At 36.2% G+C, this 16,784-nt stretch overlaps 1 protein-coding gene across 6 annotated transcripts in view; it reads left to right on the forward strand.

Annotated features, from left to right (window-relative positions):
- The window catches only part of PTPRM (protein tyrosine phosphatase receptor type M), a 506,702-nt gene that overhangs the window by 296,607 nt on the left and 193,311 nt on the right, over positions 1-16,784 (forward strand). For all 6 annotated transcript variants that reach the window (XM_074821657.1, XM_074821666.1, XM_074821694.1 and 3 more), the window contains exons 12-13: positions 11,845-12,118; positions 13,260-13,296. In XM_074821657.1, coding sequence (XP_074677758.1) covers positions 11,845-12,118; positions 13,260-13,296 — 311 coding nt within the window. The remainder of the gene's footprint in view (positions 1-11,844; positions 12,119-13,259; positions 13,297-16,784) is intronic.

Raw genomic sequence — 16,784 nt, forward strand, 5'->3', positions numbered from 1 at the left:
GCCTGTCTTCCACAAGGGAGAGCTCTGTTGTAGAGATGAAGAGAAGCTAAGCCTCTTCAGATGGCCAGGAGAGGAATTACAGTGTGTTTCTGGTTACTGAAAACTTTAGTCTTACTGTGGTGGGAAGGATGGCCTAGAAGATACAGCACTGGGGCTCAATGCAGATGAGAGCACAGTTTTACTTCTGGTTTGGGTAGGGAGTATCTGTGTAGCTTTCTGCAAATCAATATATCATGCTCTCTCCATTCCTATATCTAAAATTAAAATAAATGGAAATAGCATTTTCCTCTCTAAAGGAAAAGAGAAAAAGATATCTATGTGTGGTTGTGAACAACTTGGCAGTGGTTATGAGTGTCATAATAAGCAGCTGTATATATAGCTAACTGTCTGGAGAGAATTACTATTTTTTTTTTAACTCACCTCTGCCATGATGCCCACCAGAAGATCTCAGAATAGTGGCTTTGTGGAATATTTTGTGGAATTATTATCCTCACAATCCATCCCTGATTGTCGTTCATTTTTAAGCCATGTTGTGAGCAGACTGCAAAGGAAGTAGGAGTCATCCCTATTTTATACTTCTCTGTAGTGAAGTCAGTCTCAAAGCCCTGGAGAATCTGAAGCCTTAGGTTAGTTCAGTTTAGACCAGCATCATTTAAGTTAGTGATACTGCTGCTTGGGCTTTAAATTAAGAGCATAAAGCCTTGTGGAGTGAGATCAATAGTATCTGGTGCCTAGAGGGACTGAGCCCTTACACTCAGTAGAAATAAAACTTGTTCACTGGTAAAATGAAGAAAGGAAGTACACCTTGACTTGTGTGTGCTATATAACATATCCAAGATAAGAATTAAACTTTCTGGAACATAACTAAGTTAAAGTTTACACCTGATTTTATCCTGGTTTCTGAAGAAAACAAAGCTTATGTATCATACTGTTCACTCGTCTGTATGTTCCTTCCTTCCCTCATTAATATTGGACCTCTTGGGAATTTTCAAGCACATATGAAATAAATAGTAAGTTTCTCCCACATTTTGGAATCTCTGGGTGCAGAAGAAGGACCTAGATTAGCATCTATGCTGAAGGATAGGCTGTGTTACAGTATGAACTAGTTAGTTGATTTCATTTAGTCCATCAGTAGAGAGCTAATATTCACATACCAGCAAGCCCATATGTAGCCCAGAAGCAGCCACAGCATGTGTTGCCTCTTTTCCAGCCAATATTTGGGAGATATTAAAAGGAGCTGAGCATATTGAGGGTGGGAGCTGGGTATCACAGACGACATGTGGAATATAGATGGGATTACGGCGTGTTCTTGGGTACATATTCTGAACTTCTTGCTGTAAAAGTTGTAGTGTCTTAGTCTATTTATAAGGCTTTAAAGCATCTTCTGTTTCAAATGGCATTTTAAATAACCCAGTACTGGATCAATGTGAACGGGATGTTGTTGTCCCATATACATGAAGGCAGTATCAGCAGAGAAGTTTTATGTTTACCAAAAATATAATGGTGACATACCTATTAGAAAGACTATCAGTTTATGTATACCAGAATTATTTATGGAAGAAGCCAAGTATCAGTTGATAGAGCAATTCAAAAAATACTCAGTAGATCATCATGAGTGTAGAGATCTTGTAGCAGTCATTCTTGGATAAACACTTCTCCTCCCCAATCTTACAAAAGTATATGATGTGATTTCATAACTGTACTATGAAATCAACCACCTTTTACAATCATATTGCATGTAATTTATAAAAAGTAGCTGACTGTAAGTTGTTACAAAATGCTTTGCTTAAAGTATATCTGTATTAGACTTCATTTTTTAAAAATCTTTCCTCCTACTACTTTTTCTTTCACTTCTTGTTTATCAAAGGTGATGGTACATCTCAACGTGTTTTCAGTATATTTTCTGTTCTTTTATTTTCTTCTTCTCTCCTTCTCTACATTCCTACCCTGTGTAATCTTTTGTATTCTTAAACGTTTCAACCTTTTTCTGGTTTTGTCTGCTCAGTTTTTCTTTCTCCTTTCACATGCACAGTTACTTATCTTCAAGCTAAAACTATTTAAATGTGTCCTAGCAGTCTCTTCATTCTAAACATTTGTTTTCCTACAAAGAAAACCCCAAACACTGCCAAATCTCTGGTGCCCTCCTTAGCTTGTCACTTGCAGTCTGTATTTAGTAGCTAGATCTCATTGATACAGTATGGAGCACATTAGGGGAGATCTGTAATCAAAGATATATTTTGTTTGTCCAGCAAATACACAGTTAATAGCTGAGAGAATTTATGAATATAGAGCAAAATGCTCTCTTGCCTTGTACTACTTACACCTGTAGAAAATGACTTTGAAGTCAGTGTGAAACACTACCATTATAAGTAGGTTTAATTTTATTTTCATTTTGCACTCACTTTATTCTGCGCAGGGCTACAGAATATGTACAAATCTATATATTTGCTTGACAATTGTGAGTTTGAAGAAAAAGCAGCCAAATACATGAATCCATATTAAGTATGGAGAGCACAAGCCACACAGAGGCTGTAAGTGGTTCAGAAAAAGTATGTTTCTGATCATAGTTTTTTTTTGTGGCCTGCAATATTTTAGAACTTTTTTTTTTTTTCAGCAGAAGAAATAATAATGAAAAACTTTACCTTCAAAATGACAAAGGGATGTGTATGCTTATCTTTATAGAAAAAAATTTAAAAGGGTAGAATTATGTGGTTATTTCTAAGTATGGAGAGTTGCTAATACATTGTCCCTCATCAAATTGATTGTATCAGCATAGAGTAGTAGTCAGTCCCTTGGAGAGTGCGGGTGGGGAAACTTTGTTTCCGGATTAAGGAATTTCAGGTGTAGAAACATATGTAACAGTTGTGGAGACATAGTTTTGTCCTTGTCATCCTGTTTGTCATAATTCTGATAGTCTCTTACACTTTCATACCAGTATGGCAGTATCACTCTCAAGTCCTAGTTGGGCACCAGTATTTAAATAAGTCAAAATAATTAACCATGGGGCTGTATACACAGGGAGGAAAAAAAGTAAAATTCATCAATATTTATCAAGGATTTGGGGGGTTGGGAGGGTTAAGAGAACAGTTTTGATTCCCTTGCCAGTCAGCGAATCTCAGAGCAGTCTCTTGTGCCACAATTATTGTTGGCATTATGTCTGACCTCCACTTACATATGCGTTGATCAAATGGTTCTTATCAATTTTAATACGCTGTTTCAGTACTAAGCTAATACTTGCTTTGAAGGAGGGTAGGTCAGCATATGTATTGAATTTATTGATTTTTGCAAAGGATAGACTGGACAAAGTTAAAGCTGCAGTCCATCAGCATGCTATATGCTGTAAAACAGAATACAGATTATGTACTACCGCTTACCTGTTGGCAATCTTTTATTATCCTTCTAAAACAAAACTATTCCAAACTTAAATTCTTCAAAGATTTTTTTCCTCTCTCTCTCCTCTCTCTGATTTATTTACTAACAAAACAAATTTAAGTTTTGAGTCATCATCTATGATAACTGAATCTAAAGACAGAAACATTTCACAAACATTCCATGAATGGTACATGATTACCTGCGATTACAAGGCTGAAGATCTGCTGGACATTCTCTGCCCTTGATGTAGTGTGCTTAGATTCTCCAAAACAGTGAATCTATATACTAGGAAATAAGGCAAAAAATTAAATACGCTGTGTCATCAGGACTAGGTGGCACTTGTCTGGCCACTGGAAGATGGAAGGAGTGTGCGTTGTTGTCTCCTTTTCCTTTCTTGCAGAATTTGTTCTAACAGTTTTTGGAGCCCAGGCTCTAATGTCTCCCTTAAATCCTAGAGAGTCCGAACTTGCAAAAGAGAAATTTATCAGTTTTTCTGTGTTTGGAAAAAACATTTAAATCCATAATGAACTTATGGTGACCATTGTTTTACCACTTTCAGAGCCCATCTGACTTTTCTGCAATTAAGATACTATATAGCAAGTGTTTTTGTTGTCAAGGGAATCAAATGCATTGTCATATTCTCCCTCCCCTGGTGACTGTCCTTGGAGGAAAGAACAAGAGAAATACCTTTACCTTCCAGTGACATAATGCTCCCCGTATGAGAACTGTCAGGATTTCCTGTATGAATCCATAGGAATGCTAAGGAGAGGTTTGCTTGGATGTATTTTTCCCAGAAAATCCCCTTTGTAAAGACTGACTTTTAAGTCTTTGAGACTGTCCATACAAAAGAGGTGAGTACTCACAAAGCAGCTTAGGAATTTTACATTAAAAAACAGATACCGTTCCCCAATGGACTTGGGTTTGTGAAGATAAAGCTTATTATGACACCTGAGAGTTTACATTTGGCAGTATCTCTAGGGACTGAACCTAAGCTGTCTTATCTTCTCCTTTACAGCTGTTTAGGTATTTCTGCTTTGATTGATCTGAGAAATAGGGCTCCTTGCATGACAATGGAGGTGCTGTATAATATTAGTCCTTCTTGTGTTCACTCCAGGTCTGATTCCGAAAGATTTGTGGCTTTCTCCAATTTGACTTTTCCCATGGGCTGGAAATTTCAGGTGCCAGTTATAGTGTTTCATGAGAATGAAGACAGTTGATGCCTTGAAGAATCTAGCCAGACTTATCTCTTGACTCGCAAAGCCAGTAAATAAAGCCAGATGTGCAAGTAGAATCATTCCATTCAAGTTTCAACAAGCTACTAGCACAAAGTATTTTCTTTTCTTAGTCCCTTTCTTACACTTTGGAGGAACCAACAGCCCTGCAGACTTAGAAAGCTACCAAAGATTGTGGAACTTTTGTTTGCATAAAATCTCCTGACTTCAAGTAAAGATGCAAACAAAAAGTTAAACGAATTTAAGACTCCCTTCACTTGCAAAAAGAAAAGGCAATACACCTTTAACACCAGCATGTCAAGCACTTAAATGTGAACAGTTGCAAGAATCTTGGTTGCTTCTGTGTTGCCAATATTATTTGCAACATTGCCTAGTTCACCTTCTTTTTTCCCCTTTATAAATTAGATCTTAGTATATTACTTTAAAAATACTTGTGTCGTTGTTGGCATTGGTACAGCAGCCTTAATTTGGAGGTTATGTTTGGTCTGGTTTTCTTTACTGTAAGTTCTGTATTTTCTTATCTGAATGTTATGTTCATGCAAGGGGTTTTTTTCAATCTGCTTCATTTTTTTCTCATTTTAGAAGCTATAGCAGACAAGGCTGTGTTTTGCTTAAAGCCCAGAAATGCTCTGATCTCCCAAATAAAATATTCCTGAAATAGAGGGGGCTACCTGAACAAGCTTTTTCATCATTGGTAGGCATACTCGTTTGTCCTTTTGTGAATCAAAAACTCCCTGGTCTTACTTCTACTCCATAAACTCCCAAGTTTATGAAGTTGTTGATCTAATCCCTATCCCACCTGTAACAATACCAATTCACTCTCAGAAAAAAAAAAAAAAAAAAAAAAAAACAAAAACAAGAAAAAAAAATCCAAACTCATATAGATTGCTTCATTTCTGATGCTTGGACAAGAAAAGTCACCCCTCCCAAATAAACTGCCCATTTATGTTCTTTCAGACTGCCCTTGCCCTGAGACCATACCCTCCCTAAGAACAATTATTGCTGCACCCAGTTCTTTCAGCCTATAAACACAGATCTTGAGTATAGCAGTGGTCTCTGATATGCAGACAAAACATAGTTGAACAGTGTCTGCTTCCCCCTTTGACAAAATATGTAAAACTCTACAATGATCAGAGTGACAGAAGTACTGTTCAGCTGGTTCTCTGGCTTCACATCTGTACTGAAAATGACTGCACATGGAGTATATTTTGTTCAGTACATATTATGTGTTGCTAAAACTCCTGACCCACTGGCAAAGCCTATGTAGCTATGATGGTGGGACACCTGATAAATCATGGATTGTCATTATCACCTTTGTTTAATGCCACGTATAAATATACAGACTTTTGCTCAGTAGGAGGAGAATTAGTGGCAATTTCTTGTAGCCTTCTTCTATTTACCTTCTAACTGTAAATTATTAATTCCTGTACTTTAAAGAGTAATTTCCCTCTTCCATTTCAAGATATGGGTTACATATAATTTCAAGTACTGTAAAATTTTAAGTTATAGGATGAATTACAATAATCTAGTGCAATATAAGGGCAGGAAGAAATAGATCAACATCTCCAGTGTTAATCCATATATATATATGTTATGAATGTGTCAAAGACAGCTGATGACAGAGATGAAGAGGAAGTTATGCTGCAGATTATATCAAAAAATTGTCCAAAGTTTGTCTTTTTTTAAAGAAGCAGTGTTGTTACAGAATGTATGATGAGCAAAGATACTTGAAACTTTGGATGCAAAACATGAATGAAACAACTGATATTTAAAAAAAGTGCTTATGATTTAAATAGCAGTATGGTACAACTTCCAGTGTCTACACAAGTATTAGTGAAATTGTGGGGACCCCATAGCCTATTACGGTTTGAGCAATCAAGTTCATTGACATAAAATGGAGATAACAAAGAGGGTTTGGGGTTTCCTAATTTTGCCATCTATTGGAACTTTGGTATTTTAGTAGCAAAATGCAGTGAAGTGATTCTAGCATATAGATAACATAGGGCTATGGGAATACGTAACTGATATAATGATCAATATGTAGATTAAATGTTATTCTATTGTTTGAATCTGTTAGCATTAAAACAAAGCAAGCATGCAAGTCAAGATACAGAAATAGATCTATAAAAAGTATCAGTTCTATATATTTATAATAAAGCATGATACTAATAAGAGACTTACTACAATGAGCAGAAAACTTCAAATTAGGCTCTACAATGTCACCATAACAGTCTGCAATGATAGCCTAACATTTTACACAGTTGATCAGGACACTGTTAGTGGAGCTTAACAGCTTTGCAGGCTTTGTATATTTCCTAGGGAAAAAAACCCTATTTTTTCAAGGATAATAAAAAAGAAGGTCTTGAAGAGGTTTTAGTTTTGAACAGTTGAAGCAGGCCAGAGGGTATGAGAAAATTTCCTGTTCTCATTTTACAGACGGAGAACTGAGGCACAAAATATTTAATTGGCTTGCTTAGGATCACACAACAGTTGTATTACAACTACTAAATAAATTCATATATTCTTAGTCTAGATTCAGGTCCTTAGGCTATCTTTCTTCTGTAAAATAAATTTTTAAAAATTCTTTATGTCTTCAGTTAGGTGAAGCATCAAGACTGTTTAAGAGAGAAAAAATAGAGCTGACATTTCAATAAAGACTTAGTCAAGCTTGTTCTCCCGTTGTTTTTGATTTGTAATTACTTGTGGTGGAAGAGTAATTATAAATTCGTAAGTTTCAATTGATAAATACGTAGATTGTACATGTTAAGGACTTCTGTATTAAAAATCCTGAAGTCCATGCTTGTGTCCAATAGGCCCTTCTTGGAAAATTATTTTGTCACTTTGAATGAAACTTTGATTAATTAAAATCTGTTTTACTGCATTCCAGTAATGTGGAATCATGTCGATTCAGCAAGTTACTAAAACCCATCATTTCATGTACTTAAGAATAGATATACACTTAAGTCTTCATTTGAATTATTTGAATTGTCTGATTCATTTTTCTAAATATTCTTAGCATCTTTGATTACTGTGTTAACATGTTTTCTTTCTTTTTTCCAACTCTGAAAAAAATTGCTGTATTTAGCAGACATTGACAGACCATTTTAATTTAAGCAACCCAATTTCAGTAAATAGCAGAGAAGCCTGATATGTCTAATTTTTAACGAAAATTGCAGTCTTTATTGTGTTCAGATTGGTATCTCTGCACAATCATTTAAAGTTGGAACTGTTTTGGAATTGTTAAAATAAAAAGTAGCTTAAAAATTACATCAATTTTTTCTTTTCCCAGACACGTTTTTTTAATCCCCAAATTTGAAATATTTGAATCCTAAGTTAAAAATAACTCCCATGTGTTCTTTTCTTGATGCAACAGTAAGTTTAATTCCATATAAAAGTAGATTTTGTGTTCAATTTCCAAGGAAGTGGAATTCTATAGTAGAACTGTGTAACGTGAATTAAGCTTAAATTACATTTCTTTCCTTCAGAAAGATCAATCTAGGTGCTACCAATAGCCAAAATGCTTTCGGCACCTTTCACTGTAGTGTAGATTTTATTTTTTGGATTACAGATAGGAAGACTTTATTCTCTGAAATGTAGAGGTGTGGAAGAGGAATAATGCAACTTCAAATAAGCAGGAAATATGACTAATACCTAAGAGGAATGATAAAGTCCTGGTGCAGTGCTAGCTCAATTCACTAAGCTTGAACCCTTTTCAGAGTAGGCAATTCAGATGTTACGTATTAAAGAAAACTATTTTAATAGTAAGAATTAGAGGGAGCTTTTGGATTATATTGTAATTGGGGTAATTCTGTAAAACTCATTAGCAACATGATTTCATTTGTACAAATGTAAAACGTATCACTCATAAAGTTCTGTCAGGTTTCCGTTGATCCAGGTGCTTATAAGGTGTTAATTTACATCAGAGAAACAGCAGTGTGTGGAAGTTGGGCAGCAGATAGGATTTAGTTATTTTTCATTAGCACTTGGACTTTGATAAAGGGGAACAGAAAAGAGCTGCTTGACCTTTCAGTGCTTAAATTATTAAAGAGCAAATAGATTTGAGGTCTAGATGCTTGCAAATCTAATTTGTCTTGTGGAGTAAGGATGAAAAGACATTTTGAGTTTGAAATTGCTCCAGTCAACTTAGTTCTTACTTTAATGTATCTGAAGATGAATAGATGTCATGTATTTAAAATATAATATACAAGGAGTAGTGCACGTAGTATAACTAACATGAATTTGCCAGAGGAAAAGGATCATTTTAATGACAGATTTGTTTCTAAAATATCTACGATCTTTAGCTTTAATCACTGAGTGAAAAATTAAAAGAATCCTCAATTCAGCTGATACTGAAACAGGTCATATTACCTTGTCTGGTCTGACGTCCCTCTTATATTCAGGCCTACTGTGATAGAAAAGGTAGCACTTCTCTCCTGAAGGCAACAGCCAAATAACTTCGTTTGCTATCCATCATGCTTTAGTGAAACTGAGGGATTCTTATCTTTGCTGTGGTATTAGGCAAGTGTACCAAGCTTCACTACCTTGCAAGAATAGATGTTTACATCACCTCCTACTTTTTTTCCAATACTCCGTTTAAATTCTCGAACAGTATTTATTGTAGATTCACTGTAAATTAGTAGTTAGGGAAGGCAACACGCTGTCTTCAAAGCAGCTTGGAATCCCAGTTCTAAGCAACTGTGTTTCATTCTAGAAAATTAACTGCTAAAATCATGTCGAACATTGATTTGGAAGAGAAGAAACAAAATTGTAATGTAAATATTTCATGGCTAGTTTTTACAGATCAGTTGTCATAGGATCAAAGAAAGATTGCCATGTATTGACCTTCATTTACTACTCAGCATGGAATTAATCAACTAATAAAAGTGTTTCTGCTAGATGTGCAGACTTTGTTGCACAGAGCTGCAAAATGTACAGACAGTGGCCTTCAAGTGGACCCTCAAGACATTGTTTGTCTCCCTGGCTGTACCAAACTCATACATAGTTAGATTTCTGCATGTGGTTCAGCATCAGATTAAAACATTTAAATTTAGCTGTCCACTTGTAGATGTCTACATGTGAGCTGAGTATTTAGCTATTATAGTCAGTGGAGCCTAGAAAGCAATTCAGTTGACCCAAAAGTAGACACCTGCTTGATGGTTAGGTCTTCGAGATCTGTTGCCTGTACTGAGTAGCTCTCCAATGACTGTAATGGGAGTTTACAGAGATATAGACATCTTCATGAAGACTCTTAAATTTAAGTGTCTTAACATTAAACTAAATTTCCACTGTGGTGAAAATCTAAATGAGACAGGAGAAGAGGTATTAAGCATTCTCGGTGTTAACTTAATGGGCATTTTTTATGAACACAGGAAGTGCAGCATCTCACACTGGAAAAGCTAGATCTTAAAAACATAGTGAACAGGGTCTATTGCACATGATCAGTAGGTCTGGTAAAAAAACAGTAAGACGGCCAAGAGAACTGACATTCTTCTGCTTCTTGGTGATATTCAGCTATGAAGTCTCCTAGCATCATGCTGTCATAGAGTCATGAAGTCATAGAGTGGTTTGGGTTGGAAGGGGCCTTTAAAGATCATCCAGTCCATCTTCCCCTGTGGTGGGCAGGGACATCTTTCACTAGACCAGGTTGCTCAAAGCCCCATCAACCTGACCTTGAACAGTTCCATTGACAGAGCATCATTCGAGCACACAGCATTATCTAAATGTGCAAAGGCAGCTCGTGTGTAGAAGCAGTATGTTAGTCTGGTTGTGCACTGAGTCGGTAAGGCTCCAGAGAGTGCAGGATCTGGAGAGCTCTATGCCATTGCTTAAAGCAGCTTGAGTCTAGCCAGAGCCCCAGCAGGTGCAGGAGCTCACTGGCTATGAGCTGGCTTGGTGACTGCACAAAGTCATCTTTTTTATTTCTAAACCAGATTTGCTTTCAGAAGGGAAATATGCATACCAGTGCATTGATATGACTAATCCAATAAGCCCTGTCGGGTCCAGACTGAGACCTGCAGAGGCCCAGCCCAAGTGTCCCTGTACTTTGGACAGAGTATTCTCTAAACATAATCATCTACCTACAGATGACAGAGTGGGAACAACATGTCAGAAGACTGTACGGATATTTCATCTTTAAGAGACATATCCTACCCAGAGATTGCTACTTTTTATGAATTGTCAACTTGAAAGATCATATATTGTTATTAGATGTAGATGATGTGCAGAAATGTGGACACATTGCTGCTTTAACATCAGTTACTTGTACTGACTTGCTTACTGGGATTCAAGATTCCAGGAGACAAGTAATGATTAAGAATCACTGGTCCCCAGTGAAGCAATAAACTTGCAAGCCAGTCCTCTTTAGAGACGTGGACTTCCCACTTCACAAATTTGAAAGCACTGACTCAGGCTTTTACAGCAACTGCAAGGGTATAATGATTACGCTGTTTGCATATACAGCAGAAATCACAATTTCTTTGTTCCTGCTTGAATATCCATAGCACCTTTACAGTGTAGAGGGATGGACTGTTCCCTGTAGATCACAGTACAGCAAAGAATCCAAGTGCAAACTGAACTGCTTTGCAGAATATAGAAACGCTTATAAATATGGTTATCTCTAAGATGGGTAAAAGTGCTTCACTGAGTGAGAATAACTTCCATCAAAAAGTGTTTTATTCCTGTGCAATAAGTCAATATGCCACCAAAATTTTAAAAGACTGTAATTTACTCTATGTGATTTTATAAATAGCTATAATGTCAACAGTTAAGCAAATACTATTTCCTGTGTCCTTGTAATTTATTTCTTCATTTTTATCTTACTACTCATTTCATTTCATGTAGACAAGATAAACAGGTTAGAGAATTGAATCTTTAGCTTTATACTAACTTCTGTGAACAAAATAATACTTATTTCTACATTTTAACACTAATCAAGAAAGCTTTTACTGTACAAGAATTCGAACGAGAAAATGTTCTGTATGTTTGCTTTATGAAAAGCTGTGGTGTGTATGGCTAATGTTGTTGTTCCCACAAAAATTGGAATTTGTTTGAAAGATTAATCTATTCCACAAATTTATACACCTGAATGTCAAAATTAGATTTTCTTCCCATGTCCTTTGTGTTTAACAGTTCTTTTTTTCCATAAATACTGGTATGCTATTACGGTTTCAGAATGAGTTAACTGCCCAAGTCTTAAAATAACCCGTGTGGTATTTTTGTTCTTTCCTTTCTACACCCTTAGCGTCTATCAAATAGTTGTTGAAGAAGAACGCCCACGGAGGACCAAAAAGACGACTGAAATCCTGAAGTGCTACCCAGTGCCCATTCATTTCCAGAATGCCTCACTTTTGAATTCCCAGTACTACTTTGCTGCAGAGTTTCCAGCCAATGGTTTACAAGCTGCTCAGCCTTTTACTATTGGTGATAACAAAACCTACAGTGGTTTCTGGAACACTCCTCTTCTTCCTCATAAGAGCTACAGCATCTATTTTCAAGCTGCTAGCAGAGCCAATGGGGTAAGTCTTATGACAGGTGTGGTTTTATACAGTATTTGTGTGTAAATAGATGATTGGCACCAACTAGCAAGATGCCTAATTTAGTTGCTAATGAGAAAATGAAGTAACCGTGAAATGTAGCACACTGAGTTTAAAAAAATAACAGTTTTCCTAACACAATATTGCTTAATGATTAAAGGTTACAGAAAAGAAGAGGGGAAAACATCACATTTTGTCAATAATGAGTGGGCAAAGTAGTGTGTTACCATTCTGTCTTATTATCTAAAAGCTGTTCAATGAGTGTGTTTGCCTGGCTTTTTTTATTTTTTTGTTGGTTTTGTTCTCTTGCTTTGAAGAGGAGAGTGTTGTGATTTCTTTTGTTAAGTTTAAGCCAAAGTTGATTGCAGATTTTAGCACATCTATCTTGGCCTGTCCAGTCCCATTACCTTAGTTTGTAACATCTTGAACTCCTATTTTCTCATTTGGTTGCCCTGACTGAATTAGAAACCACTTTTTTTTTCCCCTTTTCTGCAAAGAGTAAAAGAAAAATAAGTAGATGGAACTGAAATGAAAAGTGTGTAAAAAGGTCTTCACAGTTCATGTTTCATCGGACTGATTCTTCCTGGAATTGTTTTTTTCATTTCCTGGACAGACCTACCCAGTGCCCTTCAATTCTTGATAAGCTTTGGCTGTCTGTGCTGACAGCCTGGAAATGTTTTCTGCCAGAAACCATAATGGTCCCTCTTTCACAGTGCACTGGCAGTGCAGAAATTTGAAACACCATTGATTATTTTTTCTTTCTAAAATTGTCTAGCATGATGCCTCGAACTATACTATCTGTAAGAAAAAGAAAAATCTCCCAAGGTCATTATATTGCCAAAATAAAAAAGCTGAACACTTGCCTGTGCTCTTGTGAAGATCTCATATATTTTCTACTTTTGGAGGAATTTTAAGTGAAATGTTTATGTACCGTACCCAAGCAGTGTTTGTCCATATTATGAAAACACATTGGAGTTGCTTAATAAGCAGTTAAATATGTAATGAGGCACATTAAATGAACACTTCTCTGACATTTTATCACTACTTTTAAGAATAGAATCATGGATGAATTTCTTTGCTTAGAAACACAAGATGTGACCTTTTTCCTCTTTATTTGACACAGGAAACCAAAATCGACTGCGTCAGGGTAGCCACAAAAGGTATGTTCATATTATGTCATGTATTCTGTATTTCAACTTGCTGACCTTTCCTTCACATGGTCTTTGCAAACTTCCAGAAGTGTTTATATTGCTAAAAGGCATCACTAAACCTGTTACAGAATTTTAAATGATTCATTTGCATCTCTAGCTGAGATTTAGGATGTTTGTTTGTTTGTTTGTTTTTAATAATAAATGTTTTACTCATTTTTAGTTGTCTACTTGAACACAGAGTTTTTAAAATATATTCTGTGGGTTTTTATATGATCTCACAATAAGTATTTTGGACTTTTCTATATACAGTAGAGGTCTAGAATTGCCAATTGCAGAGTGCATACTAGCTGCTTATACATCCATAGTGAAAAATTACCCATTACTTGTAAGCAATTATCTTATCTTAATTGATTGATAAAAGAAAAATGAAGAAATCGTGTTCTTCATTTTCATGGTACAGATGAGCTATATTTATTGGACTGTCAGCACATGATACTACCAAATATTTGTGAGACAAGTTTGTATAATTGAGACAGTACTAGCTATAGGTTTGATTTCCAAACAGGGAAAGATAAACACACTGCTGATATATTTAACTAGGATCTGTCTGTGATTATCTTTGTAGTCTCACCTTTTTAGTACCTATAGCTGGTGGCAACTTGAAAGAAGAGTTGCCACCAGCAACCAAAAAAAAGAAGTGATGGGATAGTATGATTATTTGGAGATTGTAATAGAGGAAAAGGAAAGAAAGTACTGCCGTGAGTAGGACCAGGTAATACCACCTTGTGGTTTGGGTACCCGGTAATAATATGAAACTTCATCTCTGTACCACTGTTCCTTGAAGGAGATCATGCATGTCTCATAGTGACTATCCCTGATGTAACTGATTGCACTATGATTTCCTTTACATGTAGACTTCGCAAATCCACCACCACCACTAAATCTAAATAGGATAGATGATAATCTGATTACGTAAGAGTAACAGAAATGCTAGCATACAGTTGCCTCTGTTAAAAGGTTGGATCCTCCCTAATGTCACAAATACATTTTTTATGGCTCTTTGAATTGTTCCTGGTTTTTTTTTTCCAAACCAAGGGAAGTAGTTCTAATTTACTAACTCACTGTTGACTAAGGCACAGAAAACTTCCAGATATCTAAACTAAAATGCAATAAAATATGAGAGATTAATTCCAGATTCAAGTGGAATCCTGTGTTGTTGTTTTCCGGTAGCTTCAGTGATACCAGGAGTCGACTACATTACCTCAGAAATCATAATAGGTGATTAGAGGAATGGATTTTAAATTATTTGAAGATTCGTATTCCTAATCACTAATGGATGTTCAACTATTTCAATTACTTGACTGACTGAAAAATCTTACTCTCTCATTTGAGAAGTGAGGGTAACTTTATGGATTGGAATAGCTCCCATAGCAACAAGCTACTTTGAGCTAACCCATTTGGCAATGGAGATGTGAGAAATGCAGTTTTTATTTTAAACAATCTTTATACATTTGTGTTTTGAAAGCATGATTCAGAATTCTTCATAATACCTTTGTAAAGCCTGTAAAATAGTGTGAGGTGTTGTTGTGAGGATTTTGAAACCAGAGGTGTCCTCAATGGCATTTATGTCCTTGGTGCAAAACTCGGGGGGCTTCTGTAAAGGAGCTTCTAAACTAATGTCTGTATTATATTTTTAAACTATATTAACTTCTAAAAATAAAATTGAGACCATGACATATTTTAATAAGATATTAATAATCCCTGTCTGTACAGATTTTTTCCTCTTAAATCGAACAGAGATACTTGAAAGAAAAGCAGACTTGTGTGCCCTCTTTGGACTTGCCATGTATGGGCTAGAAAAAATAGCAAAAATGCTTAATGTCTGTAGGTCAGAAGTCACCACACCTGCAGTGGGACAAGACAGAGAATTGTCCTCTCCTGTTCACCTCCCCTTCTGTCCACACCCCCCTAAACAACTTAGTACGACATTTACATTGCCTGTACCCCAGGAAACAAAGGCTGCTCTGACCGCTGTGCCTGACTTCTTACAGACACGCACCATTTTCCACTGAGTTTTGTTGACTACAGTATAGCTATGAGACAGTAACCTACTTAAGCTCTAGCTATTTATTACAGTGCTTCTTACAAATAAGGTTGCAAATGCTCTCCAGTACAACATCGAGTTTTTGTCTACTGATAACATTTCTGAGATGTTTGTATTCTGGGCTTCTGTTATCATTAAAAGTTCAAGTTTGGTGGTTTTTAAAGCTAAAAGAAAGTGCTTTAGGCCATTCATGTATAAAACTGGTACAATCTTCTTTTAAATTAAGGTCTGATCCTGAAAATAACTACAGCCTTGTGTAGGTCATTGGAGTTAGTAGACCTACTCTAGAATTTGATACATATGTAGGAAACCATGTGCTTTTACGCACTAATCAAGTCAGTTATGTACCTAATTTTGAGTACAAAGAATAATTTCACTTACTACATTGCAACGATTCTGTCTTAAAGTAGACATATAAGTATTTTACTGGATAAAGGCCTGTGCCATAAACTATACCCTGTAAAACAAACCTGACAGTGCAGCCAACTGTCCTCTTGTTTCTTGAAAGCTTCTGCAATTCCATTCCCATGTAATTTGAGGATTGCACCAAGCGCATCAGCAGCCCTTCCTGGCATCCGGGTCACCCAAGGCAACGTCCAAGGTGCTCCAGTGAGCCAGGTGAACTTGGCCAAGCCACTTCCTTGTCTGTATTAAGGGTGTGTGGTTAGCCTGATTGAAGTCTTCCCTCAGGACCAATATGGGAGTTCAGAACCTGGCGTGAGCATAGCTATATCATTTGCTAACTGTATTTCCTTTAATTGTCCCAATTCCAGATAATCTAAAAGTTGTTGGTGCCCTTGAGACCTTCTCAAGATCATTGAGATTCTGTTTTATCACTGGATTTTGCAGTATTCATTCCATGGCCCCCTGTATGCTTTTGTATTTTTTGTTAAAAATAATTAAGTGTAATATAAAGATACAGAGCATTCTTGCCCCAGATCCAGCAGAACCCTTTAGGTACTTCACTTTTCACTCCAGTTAATGTCAACAGGAATAATGTATGTGCTTACTGTCAAGCCTGTGCTGAACTGGCACACACACTAAACTGTGCTGGATCAGAGTCAAAGTGCACCAGGTAGCCTATTATCATATTGACAAGCTTCATGTTAGAAAAGTACAGCCAAACTCTAAAAAAGTACAGCCTGACTCTACTGGGTCAATAAATGTGTAGGGTCAGTAGCTGGATAATACTTTCTCATTCCATCAAGGTTTAAACAACCCCAATTTGTAGCATTTTAAAAACTGCTCTTGTTTTATGACCATTACATTTTTACAAATGAAGCCACTATTAAATGTGTTCTTTTAGAGATCATATAAAAATCCTGATTACAATGACTGTAAGTGTAATTTAGGAACAGAATATTGGGTTTTGTAGAGCTGAAAGTTCTCCTGG

This window comes from Strix aluco, chromosome 1, assembly GCF_031877795.1.
Source record: "Strix aluco isolate bStrAlu1 chromosome 1, bStrAlu1.hap1, whole genome shotgun sequence".
NCBI classification, from domain to species: domain Eukaryota; kingdom Metazoa; phylum Chordata; class Aves; order Strigiformes; family Strigidae; genus Strix; species Strix aluco.